The sequence below is a fragment of the Pristis pectinata genome, chromosome 27, assembly GCF_009764475.1.
Source record: "Pristis pectinata isolate sPriPec2 chromosome 27, sPriPec2.1.pri, whole genome shotgun sequence".
NCBI lineage: Eukaryota > Metazoa > Chordata > Chondrichthyes > Rhinopristiformes > Pristidae > Pristis > Pristis pectinata.
This window is the reverse complement of record NC_067431.1, coordinates 28,317,763-28,332,089: the sequence shown is the minus strand read 5'-3', so window position 1 is coordinate 28,332,089 and position 14,327 is coordinate 28,317,763. Positions and strand designations below refer to the sequence as shown.

The 14,327-nt window shown below is 38.8% G+C and overlaps 1 protein-coding gene across 2 annotated transcripts in view; it reads left to right on the top strand.

Moving 5' to 3' along the window:
* The window catches only part of snx19b (sorting nexin 19b), a 129,263-nt gene that overhangs the window by 25,735 nt on the left and 89,201 nt on the right, over window positions 1-14,327 (top strand). For both annotated transcript variants that reach the window (XM_052039801.1, XM_052039802.1), the window contains exon 8: window positions 4,536-4,668. In XM_052039801.1, the coding sequence (XP_051895761.1) occupies window positions 4,536-4,668 (133 nt within the window). The remainder of the gene's footprint in view (window positions 1-4,535; window positions 4,669-14,327) is intronic.

Here is a 14,327-nt window from a genome sequence, read left to right as displayed (position 1 = left end):
CTCTGTATAACTCTATGACTCTTTTTTCTATATTGTATCCAGAAATCCAGTTCTGCACTCACCAACATGTGAATCATTAAAATTAATTGGGGAAAGTAAAGAGTCCCATTGTGCGTATGTCTTCCAGAAGTCTGGGTGTTCCTTGGTTTTGAGGTTAAATATGCGACAGCTGATTAATAAGAAAAACATTGTGTGTAAATATTGTATGATTCATTCTTAACAATCTCTTTTGTTTGCTACATGAAGTGCCAACACATTCTTTCCTCTCCTGCTGCATTGTTGAGAAGGAGTTTGTTTTTTTGTGTACGTTGCTGCACATGCCCCATAACTGACTTTAACAAAACAGTCTTTGATTCCGAGTCACGGAGTTGTATGTTACAGACACAGGCCCTTTGGCCCACCACCTCCATGCTGACTTTATTGCCCATTTACACTAATCCCATTTGTCTGCAGTAGATCTATATCCTTCTCTAGCTAATTTAATTACCTGTCTAAATATCTCTTAAATGTATTGATTGTATCTGACTCCACCACCTCCTCTGGCAGCGCATTCCCGATATCAACCATTCTCTGTGTAAAAAAAACATTACCCCTCAGATCCTCTTTGAAACCCTGACCTCTCACCTTAAACCTATACCATCTTGTTTTTGATACCCCTACCATGGGAAGAAGATTCTGTCTAGCCTATCTATGCCTCTTATAATTTTATAGAGTATCAGGTCACCCCTCAGCCTCCTTCAATCCCTCACATTGCTTCTTTAACATTAAGTAATGGAACACATTTTAATCCAAGTGCTTTTATAAGGCCATTGCCAACACAAGTAGAAAATACTTAAAGTACTTGTTTCCTGAGACTAGTTTGAAACCACATCAGGGTATTGATTGTTGTCGGTCAGTTTTGTGTTTTCTAAAACCTCAGCAGACAACCATTTAACATCTGAATTCACTTCCATTAAGTCTATAGTTTGGCAGAATATCCACTTTGTAATTGAGCATGACTAAAGGTAGGCATAAATTCTTACAGTTAATGTGTCCAGAGACAATTCTGTTTTTGCACAAAATCAAAATGACCCATGTTGGACTTGATCCTCTTTGATATCTTGAAGCTTTACCACAGAATGAAAGCCTCGCAAAGGTCATTCAGCTTCCCTTCACTCCATTACATCGTGGCTAATCAATAGCTTAATTCCATTTGTTTGCCACAGCTCTGCAACCATCAGTAACTTAACTTTCCAAAATGTATTAATTCCATTTTTAATTAACCACTAGCCTCATTCGCTTTTTGAGGGAAGGAGCTCCGAATTTCTATTGCCTGTGTTTGTGAACTAGTTCTGTCATTGTTATGACATATTGTTCTGGACTCCCCCACCAGAGCGAATAATTTTTCCCTACCCTAACAAAGCCTTCTAACAACAGTTTTCTGTGTTGTTTTAGTGACTCACAATTTTCTGTTATAATGACCTGATACAGTTTTTCCAAGCTAGAAGAAAGTTCTTGGGGTCAGAGAATATCAGAAACGATGATACCAATCTAAACTGTGAGCAGTGACTCTGTGAGTAGCATTCTTGCCTCTGGGTTAGAAGGCTGTGGATTGAACAACATAATTTAGGCTGACATTCTGGTGCATTGCTAAGGATGTGAAGTGCTGGTTGAGGTGTCAACTTTCAAATGGAACTTTAAACCAAGGCTCTGTTTGTTGTAGATGGATGTTGAAGATCTTCTGGAACTGTTTCAAAGAAGAGCAAGGAGATATCTTATGTACCCTGGCTGTTTTATTAATGCCTCAGTTTTCATCACTTTATCTAGCAGTTGCCACATTGCTATTTGTAGGAGGTAGCTACGTGCAAATTGGCTGTCACTTCTAGATTTGAGCAGTGAGTTGGCTTCAATTATACTTTATTGGTCTTGGAGCTCGAAAAAGACATAAAAATCACGCCGTAAAAGGCTCGTAGTCTTTTTTGTTTGTTGCCTTAAGGAATCCCCTTAATGCACAAATCTCCACTAGGTGGAAGTATTGCACCGTCTTTACCAAACTTGGTGTTGACACACAATGATCTAATTAAAGCCTGTCCACAAATATTTCTTCCTCCTCTGTCCAAATGTTATTTATTATACAGGGAGTTTAATAAATACATTTTCTTCCAAAGCTAGAGAAAGATTGAAATTGCTCATCGAATGTTGAAAAGGTTGTGTTTTAACACTTTTCTGTCTCCCCTCCCCAAAAAAAAGTAACTAGGTTCTATCCCTCCTTAGGATGTTACTGCCTGCAAAAGCATTCGGAATTAAGAGTTTGCCTGACAAAATCTTCTCGAAGTTTTCTCCCATTTTCATTTTTTGGTGATTCATTTATAGAGTTTATGAACCCCCAAGAGGAGTTTGGAGTTCGCAGATGACTGCTGCTTTAAAATTTATTATAAGTATAAGAGGTAGTAGGAACTTGGTAATAAAACACCACTTTTATGCCGGCTACTCCCAGTCAATATGTTTAGTTTGTTACTAGTCAGTTTAAATTGTAATGCTGCTGTCAGAAAGCAACCAGATTAATGAAAATGAAGCATTTTAAACTAAGGGGAATTTGCTCTTTTAATTCATTGGTTATAAGCTTATTATTGCATGTTTTATTTGAACAATGTGTTTATTATTTTATCTAAAGTTAGCTTTAGGAAAACTCTACAGAAGAAACATGTTTTCTACAGTACTTCATCTTAACCTCAGGATATTCCAAATGGTTTTATAATGGGCTGGATTATATTGGATCCAGTTTATCATTTGCCCACATTATCTTGAGCCACATGCAGAGAGCTGACTGCGTCCTCAGAAGAAGCTGAATGTGCTGCAAGTGGTGGTGAAACCTCAGGAGGTGGTTCCTTTCTCTACGCTCTCACATTGACCTGCTGGCCTTTTGCGGCTGTCTAAGTTTTTTGACATTTTTTTGAAATGTCCCTGATGGAGACATTTATAAGTAATTCAAATAGACTGAAGTAATTAAAAAAATAAAACTTACCAAATTAAAGAAAGTTAAAAACTTTAAAATAATAGAAATTCATTAAAATGTTAAACCAAAGTAAAATAAAGAAAAAATAAACCACTAACCTACAGTTAATCTTTTTTGGTCAAGGTATGTAACCCAATTAAAACGAATGGGATTGTGCTGTTTATGCCAGCCATCCCAGATGTAAAGCTGAAAGATCAGATGCAAAGCGCACCAGCATCTGAATTCAGCTCATCTTTGACTTCCGCTTTTTAAAGAGCAGGTGTGAAGTTGGAGATGAGCTGACCTATGAAGAGAGCATCTGCAGTGGTTCTTTATGGAACCCCCAACCAGAGGTAAGTATACTTCGGCCCAATGAATGGATCACTTCTGAAAGGTCCCACATTTAGCTCATTAATAATTAACTGGAGACTATGCTGTGAGCGATGATGGAATGTTTGTCAGGACAGGGCGCACAAAATGACAGCTGCTTTTAAAATTTATCAAACAAAAGTCAGAGAAAATAGGAATTTGGTAGCAAAAAGCTACTTTTATGCTCATCTCCAACTTCACGCCTACTCTTTAAAAAGCGGAAGTCAAAGATGAGCTGAATTCAGATGCTGGTGCGCTTTGCATCTGATCTTTCAGTCAATGATCTTTTATATCTGTTTAATATTCCATCTGAAAGCTGTAATCTGCAGTAGGAATCAGCGTAGGATCTATGCTCAGGCCCACAGTGGGATTTGACTCTCAAACTTCTGAATCAGAAGCAAGAATACTTCAACCTGAGCCATAGATCACTCTACAAAGAGTACCTTGATATAAAAGGAATTTTGATATAAACACCTGACAGTGTAAACCATACTTCTATAACTTTTCTAACATCCATTCTGGATGAGCATCCATAAAGTATATTCCAAGTGCAGCTCTATGACTGTTGTATTTTTGCTATCTCCATCTGACATCAAGTCTTGGGTTAGCCAGGAGATCCTCCAGCTCACAAGAAAAGGAAAGCTATTCAAAGTTTTGTACACAAAAAATTTTCTTTGAATCCTTGTCTGTTTATTCATGCTAAACCCAACTCGGCATCTGCTTGAGTTTGAGATTGTGTCAAAGTCAGAAATTGGGAAAAATCTGTCATTAACTTTCTTTCTAGAATGTTGTTCTTCTGCCCCTCCATCCGTTCTGTGCTGTTGAATTCCTCATGATAACTGGCATATCAAGTCCCAATTTTGGGATGTATTAATTCTGTGGCCATGGCACTCAGTCACCATATTACATCCTTAGTAAATTCTGACTACAAAATTATTAGAAACTGAAGATGCTGGAATCCAGAGCGACAATCTGCAGGAGGAATTCTCAGTGCTGCTCAACTCTGAGTTCCTCCAGCAGATTGATTGTTCCTACAAAAGTATAAAATGTGCCTATTATATGTAGGCTTTGAAATACTTCTTAAGGCTCACATTATGGTGAAGATCTTCAAATTTTGGACTTTTTATTAAAGATGGTAATTATTTATTCTGATCTTCTAAAGTGCATTTGTTTTTATTTCCACTTCTGACAGACGGTTCTGAAACAGTCTTGGCAGATATAGCACTTGATCTTCTCTGCTTATTGATGAAAGAGCACTGGAGCTGGCTGTGTACTGAGAACATGCAAAAGCTCATCCGGCTGCTAAGTGGGACCCTGATAGAGAGGTCAGTGAGTTGTTATGCACAATTGATTCATACACAAAAGACAGTTATTTATGACGCTGAAGTGTGCAGTTTTGAAAGATTTACTTTGTGATGTACGTTGCACGTATATCAGAAGTTCCATGCCACAACCTGTTGACCTGATGCTTAGCTAAGTAAATCAAGGCTATTGTCTCAGTAACTCACAGGTAAAACGCTTTGACAGTTGTGTGCCCAAAATACTTGTGATTAAATAAATTAAACCAATTAGTGACTTTTGAAAAGAATTCCTGAACAGAAATGATGGCGAATAGTAGAGTGACAAAATAAAAGACACTCATGCAATTCCGTCAGTGTACTACCACTGTCTGAACTGAGTATGAGAATTAGGAATTTTGCAGAAGATATTTTAAGTTGAATAAATTCAACTTCCCCAAAATTGGCAGGAATTGATATTTAGTCCAGACAATTGTCTTGCAAGTATTCAAACACCAATAAAAATTGAGAGCAATATGAGGTTAATGATATCTTTCAACTATATTCTAATGAAGATGCAGATTACATGAACAAGTGGAAATACTTTTAGAGAGAGAAAGGATTGAGGCAAAGTTAAGTATATTTTCCTCCAAGCATGAAGCTAAAATGTGATCAAATTATCAGAAAAAATGGTTGTTTTTAAAATGTATGCATTTATTTAAGATCCTTTTTGTGATTTTTAATTCAAAACCACAGAAAAAATGTTTTTTTTTCTAAAGCTAGCCAGGGTGTCTCTTAACAACTAACTTGGTCCTTAGAAATGGTGGTTAAATAAAATGCTCTATTTACAGCAAATACACCGTGGAAGTTCATGTTTATTGAAAATACTGTCATAATATATCTTTTACACATACTATTGCTAACTATTATTAATTGTGAGAATTTGCGGGCCTCAGTAACACGAGTGGTTAATGAGGTACAGAGAGTAATTGAGAACATGAACTGAAGTAACACAAAGAAGGTTTTCTTTGATTTGAGTATATTCCAGTTTCTATGGGTGGACTTGCTACTAAATATATGTTGTGGTGCCTCATCTCTACATGAAGTCCTCTGTGAAAGTGTAAGCACCGTACGAGGTTGGCGGACCAATATGAGATTAGACAAGAAATATGCAGAAGTGGTGCTGATCCCCTGACCATTTTGCCTAAAGACCAGTGACTGGGAGTGCTGGCTTATTGTGTAAGTGAAAGTTGGCCACTGCTGAGGTTAGAGTTTGGATCCAACTTTTGTAATCTGTGTTGTGGTGCAGAAATGTCAAAAGCAAATTTTAACTGGATATTATTGCACTGTGGTGTAAAATATATTTCTTAATATTGGTTTCATATATTGAATACATGCTTTGAGTGAAGAACCATTTTCAAACATCTGGTATAAATCCATTTAATTTAATAAAAATGTTAATAGGTTCTGGATTCTATAGTTTAAACCTTGGGATTTAGTTTCCATGTTTAATTTTCCTTTTCTCTTGTGACAGATTGTTTAGAGCTAGAAATTGTTGACTAGAAATTCAATAACATAATGTTGTATTTCAAGGTATTATCCAAGTGAAATTGATCTCTTTTTTCCAAAGTGAAATGCAGTAGCAACCATTTCTGGGTTATTTTGCATCACTTTGGAAATTTGACCAGGTGTTTCCTGGCGTCAGTCACCCTCCCACCCCAAACACTATTTCCACATCCATAACAATCCTTATGTAACATTGATGGAGAACTTGGACCACATTGCCTTGGGAAGCCGGTCTTTGGGCAGTCTCGAGGCAAGATTGTCTTCCCAGTGCTGCGCTGGATTAGGTTTCTAGCTGGGTCATAACCACTCCACCAACACTCCTTGATGCGACTGACTGCAATAATCTGTGGATCCCACAATCCCACCATAAAAGTTTTGGACCCGGATTTCCCTTTGGTCCAACGGCCTGCTCCCCAGAGTGCGGGCAGTCATACCTGTGGCTGCCAGGCTTTCCAGCCTCGCCTTGAAAAGAATATTTTCGGTGCTGCCAGAGGTTGTGGGCCTTGGGAATTGGCGGATTTCAGCGGAGATTCTGCGATCAAAATGGTCATTGGTGCCCTCCTGCTGTGTACATACACTCATTGGGATGCTTAAGAATTTCTACTTCTGATTCTTTAAAATTTAAAGGATTTTTCATCAATTGGCATATCAATATTTCAAAAAATAATTTGCAATAGATAGTTGCAACAGCTGCCATGTTGTAAAGTCTTGAAATTATACAATTAATATAGATGATGTATCGGTTTTTCAAAGCTTATTACATTTCCTAGCCTCATTGTTGGATGACTTCATGATATGTAATATTCTGATCTTGTTCACCCCTTATTTGAGGCCCCATATTGCAATTGGCTGATATGATAACCTTACTGACTGCTCCTTGAGAAATTTCCTTGCAATCAAATCTAAGGAAGGAAAAGAGGAGTTCTTTAATAGCTGAAGGAGGAGTGTTAATTCAAAGCACCCTATCATTCTAAATTCAATGTCTTATTCATCTGTTTTTGATGTACTGGATATTGCCTTCAAAAGAATGGAATCACAATGAAAATTCATGTCTAAGCTCTAGGAGGTGATATAAACAGTTTATACCTGTTGAACTCTCTTCAAGACTCATACCCTGAGCATTTATCACTTAAAACACAGGAAGAATTTCAATATCTGTGTGTTTATTGGTTCAAAGGAAATAAGGTGCCACCTCCACTGTAGAGCAGTGCTTTTGATCTTTCAGTGTCAGCAGTGCCTCAATGGGCAGCACTCTTGATTCTAGGTCAGAAAGTTGAGTTCAAATTTCATTCCAAAGACTTAACCACAAAAATCTAGGCTGAAACTTTAGTGAGTGCTTAAAGGGTCACTGCTGGAGCATCATTTTAATCTTCTCTCACTTCGTCACTTCTGCAGACAGCCAGAACTGATGAAGTTTGCTGCCTGTGTGTTTTTAGGATAAGCCTAGGTTCTTTTCTGAATGGGAAAATTAGAATAATGAAAGCTATGCTTCAGACATCGTTAAATGTTAATTCAGTGTAAAGTACCCATATTCCTGAGCATTCTCCTACATTATACCTGCATTACCTGAACACTCCACTTTAAGATGCCCTTCTTTTAAGATAAGATAAGATATCTTTATTAGTCACATGTACATCGAAACACACAGTGAAAGGCACCTACTGTGTAGAGCGTTCTGGGGGCAGCCTGCAAGTGTCGCCACACTTCTGGCGCCAACATAGCATGCCCACAACTTCCTAACCTGTACGTCTTTGGAATGTGGGAAGAAACCGGAGCACCCGGAGGAAACCCACACAGACACGGGGAGAATGTACAAACTCCTTACAGACAGTGGCTGGATTTGAACCCAGGACACTGGCGCTGTAAAGCGTTACGCTAACCGCTACACTACTTTGCTTCCCAGAAGTGCCAGCTTCTCTGTAGCACTTGCTGAAGTGCACTGGGTGGTAGAAACAAGGAACATGATGTGCCACAACATAAGACAAAGTTGCAGCGTGGGTTGTTCCCCAGAAACCCAGAAGCAGAAGCAAGTGCAGGCACTCCGGGCCATGTCCAAAAGTTACACTCACAGACGTGGCCAGACCAGAAGTTTAGTCTGGATCAGACCCTCTGCAGGACAGAGCATCTCTGCCACTGCCTGTACTTGAGAAATATTTCACAAGCTGAAAAGCTCTTCTGGCTTGTGAAATATAGACATTATTAGAAATGCTGGTCTTTTTTAATTGGCTTTATTCCAGTGCATGCCTTTGATATATACAATCATTTTTGCTCTTCATCCTTTTGAACATATTTTGCATCACACAGCTGAATGCTCACATCTTTCAAAATTCATGAGGGTCAAGTGCCTCGTTAGATTCCTTAAGAGTGCAGGAGATAACTATTGCATTAACTGTTCGTTAACTAGCTGATACATTTGTATAACAAAATAAATAGAAACAGGAGTGGGCCATTTGACCCCCTGTATCTGCCTTGCCATTTCATAAGATTGTGGCTGATTTTTTACCTCAGTGTGCTTTCCCACACAAACCCATATCCCTTGATTTCCTTAAGAATAAAAATCCATCAATAAAAGATACTGTGAATAAAATAACATTCTGCATAATCAGTACTTAGAAATACTGCTTTGTTTTATTATGCAGTTGCATATAGTTGAAATGGTCACAGAATCACTTTTCTCTTAGCACAAGTATGCAGGTACTCAGATTCCAAAATAATTTTTTTTTTGTCATTCAACATTATTTTTCCAACTGTTGAGTGAGGTACCAGCCCGAACAAGAGGAGACTGGTTAAGTAGAAATAGAGCAGATCATTATTTAGCAAAACTGTTGAGTTTTTATTATGTTATAATAATCCTTGGAGAAATATGAAGATTATTTAAAAAAATGATATGATTACTGTTTCTCAAAAGAAATATTCTGGAATTTTAGGAAATCCTACTACTGAAATTTTCAATTACATAATTATTTATTGCATAGCTTTTCTAAATATGACGCATGTCTAATGCCTATTGAATTTCCAGAGGTTAAAGTCATTGGTATTGGATACTCGATACTCTCCCTACACTTATTTAAATTACTTGATGAGGCTACCTTGCAATTTTATCATATTTATAGAGGATTGTAAAATACTAAGGTTGAGGTAATCTAAATGGTATTGGTTTATTATTGTCACTTGTACCGAGGTACAGTGAAAAACTTGTCTTGCATACTGATCGTACAGATCAATTCATTACACAGTGCAGTTACATTGAGTTAGTACAGAGTGCATTAGGGTAGTACGGGTAAAAACAATAACAGTACAGAGTAAAGTGTCACAGCTACAGAGAAAGTGCAGGGTCGCAACAAGGTGCAGGGTCGCAACAAGGTGCAGGGTCACAACAAGGTAGATCGTGAGGTCAGAGTCCATCTCATTGTATAAGGGAACCGTTCAATAGTCTTATCACAGTGAGGTAGAAGCTATCCTTAAGTCTGGTAGTACGTGCCCTCAGGCTCCTGTATCTTCTACCTGATGGAAGAGGAGAGAAGAGAGAATGACCCAGGTGGGTGGGGTCTTTGATTATGCTGGCTGCTTTGGCAAGGCAGCGAGAGGTAAAGACAAAGTCTAAGGAGGGGAGGCTGGTTTCCTTGACGCGCTGGGCTGTGTCCACAACTCTCTGCAGTTTCGTGCAGTTAAACAATATAAATTAAGGTTATAATGTAGCTAAAAATCCAAAAAAATACATCATGTCTGTTTTATTACTTGAGATCACATTTACAAATTGATTAAGGAAACCCAGCTGTACTTGTTTTAATGTTTTGTTTTACATTTTCTACCAGTAGATGCTGCCACTTTGTCTGGTGGTGTGTGGTGACTTTAGCACAAGCCTAGAGCTAGTGTAGCAATTAGCACAACACTATTACAGTGCCAGCGGCCCGGGTTCAATTCCGGCTGCTGTCTGTAAGGAGTTTGTACGTTCTCCCCGTGTCTGCGTGGGTTTCCTCTGGGTGCTCCGGTTTCCTCCCACATTCCAAAGACATACGGGTTAGGAAGTTGTGGGCATGCTTTGTTGGTGCCGGAAGTGTGGCGACACTTGCGGGCTGCCCCCAGAACACTCTACGCAAAAGATACATTTCACTGTGTGTTTCAATGTACATGCAACTAATAAAGATATCTTATCTTAAATAAAAATGTTTGATTTAGGGCTGATAAAGCTGTTAATACTTCGGATAGTTGTCTTCAATCTGGGAAGTAATCTGTATCAGTGAGCCCCATGATATATTGTGAGCTGTGATAAAGGACCATACGATTTCATTGAAAAAACTCCTGATAGTTCCTTGATTAACAACCTAAGTCTCATCATTGTGTTGTTTCTAATTTTTAAATCAACAGAAAACATGTAGATATGTGGCTGTGTTTATATGTCATGTGATTTCTCAGGCTTATTTTCAATGGAGCATCCTTTCAAAGCGGAGTCCTTGAATTGTGAATCCTTTGGTGAGCCATACCACCATCTCTCACTTCAAGGCACATCTCTAGAAAGAGAAGAGAAATGAGTTATCAGACAGAAAGCAAAGATTGGGAATGAACTGATCCTTCTCAGAATGGCAGGCTGTGACTAGTGGAGTACTTTGGGGCTTGGGGCCATGGGAAAATCTGTTCACAGTCTAAATCAACAGGTTGGCTGAAATTGTCACATTTCCACGTTTGCTGATGATACTAAGTTAGACAGGATTGTAAGTAAGGAGGAAGATGTAAAGAGCTCTAGGGAGATATGGGCAAGAATATGGCAGATGGAAAAAATGTGGAAAATTGTGAAGTCATTCATCTTAGTGAACATAGCAAAAAAGAAAAGTATTTGTTAAATGGTGAGAGATTAGGTTGTGTTGATATTCAAAGAAACCTGGGTGTGCTTATACACAATTTACTGAGGAACAACACTGAGATGCAGCAGGCGATTAGGAGGCAATTGATATGTTAGCATTTATAATGAGGGGGTTTGATTACAGGTATAAGGAAATCTTATTGCAGTTGTATAACTTAGTGAGACCATACCTGGACCATTGTGTGTACTTCTGTTTTCCTTGCCTAAGAAAGGATGTACTTGGCACAGAGAAACTGTGGTGAAGATTCACTAGGCTGGTTCTGGGGATGGTGGGAATGCTATATGAGGACAGGCTGAGCGGACTACCACTTCTCTAATGTTTGGAAGAATGAGAGGGAACCTCATTGAAACACAAAATTCGTACAGCCCTTGACAGGCTGGATGTAGGGAGGATGTTTCACCTGGCTGAGGAGACTGGAACCAGGAGGTACAGTTTGAGAATAAGATAGGCCATTCTGTGAACAATTTCTATGCTCAAAGGCTAGTAAACCTTTGGATTCCCCTACGCAGGAGAGTGGTGAAGGCTCAGTGTTCATTCACTTCCACTTTAAGCCCTTGTTCTTCTTGGTCCTCTTCATATCCCTAACTTACCCTAACTTGGAAATATATCGGTAGTTTTAGAAAATACTGCTGAAGCAGTAAATCAACCATGATCTTGACGAATGGTGGAGCAGACTCGATGTGTGGATAGCCTACTCTTGTTTCTGTTAGGATAATTCAAGATGTATCTTAACACAACAAATTTGAAAGAACTGATGTAAAATTTCTGAAACGGATTTAGTGGGTGAAGAATGAGGTAAAGAAGGAAGAAACAAGAATATAAAAACATTATGAATGCAATGATTTTGAAATAAAAGCAGAAGAGGAATCAACCCGAAACATTAAGTCTGTTTTATGAACAAACAAGAATAGATGGTCCCAAACCCTCAGCTGGGACCTAATCTTTCACATCCAATCTCCACCTTTTTTCATATTGTTCCTGCTCTTATTTTCTTAATATGCTTATTTGAAAAAATGAGTGAGAGGATTTACTTTGTTTTCCCTTCAGGCAGCTTTTCATCCTCTCAAGATGGCACAATGATTGATTCTATTCTCAACTCTTCAACAAATTAGTCAGTCCATGGCCGGGTGCAGCAACATTCAGGCATGGGCTGATAAGTGACAAGTAACTTTTGCACCAAGAGTGCCAGGCAATAATCATTTTCAAAAGACAGAGTGCAACCACCTTCCTTTGACATTCAGTGGCATTACCAACATCCTGTGGATCCCCATTGACCAGTATCCCAACTGTACTTGCTACATAATTACTGTGGCTACAAGAACAGGTCAGAATTTGTTTTTCCTGTAGTGGGTGAGTCACCTCCTGGCAGTCCAAAGCCTTTCCACTGTCTACAATGGACAGATCAGAGTTTAAATGGAATACTCCTGTTTTGCCTGGCTTACTGCAACTCCCAACAATACTCATGAAGCTTGGCACCATTTATTGCAAGTTACCCCTAGGAAGGTTGTGGTGAACCACGTACAACTTGGCTTGACAGGCCTTTTCAGACCATTCAAGCCCTCTTGAGTTGTACCCTATTCACCACCCAAAATATTTAATTTCCTCCATCAATGACACACGATAGCTGTGGTACCATTCAAAAAAATACACATCAGTTGCTTGTCTAGGCTCCACCAGGAAGAACAAGGGCTTCAGGTAGAAGGGAAACCACCTCAGTGTGTTCGTCTCCAAGATGCACAGCATCCTAACTTGGAACCATTTCATTGGTTCTTCATCGTGGCTAGGTCTAAGTCTTGGAACGCCCTCCCCAGTGACCTGTCAGAGTACCTACATCAGAATGGCAGGTGCAGTTCAAGGTGGTGGTTCAACACTGCCTTAAGTTCAGTTTGAGATGGACAATAAATGTTGGTTTTGCCAGCAATACCTAGATCCCAAAAAATGAGTAAAAATATTTCCTGCAAGGAGAAGGATTTGAATGATATGAATTGGCAAAAAGCCGCTTAGCTTTAGCCATGTCAATGAATGTATGTATGATTAGAGAAACAGAATTTTCTTTTATTGTAGGTGGAAACAACTGATTGAAGAAAGCCAAAGTAGATGAGTCTTAAATTTTTATTTGAAGAAGAATAATAAACCTTGAGAAATTTGTAAGACATTGCCATACCACGTTTGAGATGAAGGTGTGGATGATGGTCATAAGGAAAGTTTTTGAGTTTATTGATTTTTTTTGTGATACAGCTACATTCTTGGAATGGTGCTGCCTGCATTCATATAGCTGACTTCCTTCTGTCAGGGAATCTTTCCTACTTTTGGTGGGAAGCAAAAGGCTTTTCTCAGCTATAGTTCTTCAAAGTAATATAGTAAGATTAAAAAAAATCAAAAAACTGCAAATTCTGGGCATTGCTCATGCCTGCAGTTCCTGTGCAATGCGGTAGTGATGCTGGATACAAAAACATGGCTTGTAGTCTCAGACACTCAACTTGAAAGCCAGATACCAAAATTGGCCTGACTGTGTTTTCTATTGCTCTAAAAATAACCTTAGCAGTCTCAATTAACAGCACCAGAAGTAAGTATGATTTTTATCTTAGTCATTGAATTACAACTTGGAGGATAATTATAAACTATTTCATTGATACAGGAATCAGAATGGCTTGCTAGGAAACATAGTTGAAAAAGTAAAAGTAGCCTATTCCTGGTTTTCACCCACATTAAATTAGAAGATCAAAATGGCAGAGGAACAATGTAACTGTATGTTGCTATACAACATTAAAATTTCACCTTAATAAGAATAAGCCCATCTTTTCAAAATGAAGAGGTGAAGTTTCTCCTGCAGCATGAACTTAAACCTGTGGGTATCAGCTGCAATCACTGTGTAGCACCCTTGTCTTCGATTCAAGGTGTGGGTTCAGAGACTTGAACACAGAATCAAAAAAACTGAGGAAGTACTGCACTTGAATGAGACATTAAACCTGGTGGAAGGGAAGTAGCTGTTCCTGAATCTGGTGGTGTGGGACTTCGGGATTCTGTACCCCCTGCCTTATGGTAGATGTGAGAAGACGGCATGGCCGGATAGTTGGGGTCTTTGATGATAGATGCTGCATTTTTGAGGCAGTGCCTCATGTAGATCCCTTCGATGATGGAAAGGGATGTGCCAGTAGTGTATTGGGCTGAGTCCACCACTCTCTGCAGCTTCTTATGTTCCTGTGCAATCGAATTGCTCTACCAGATCATGATGTAACCAGTGAGGATACTTCCAACAGTACAGCTGTAGAAGTTTGT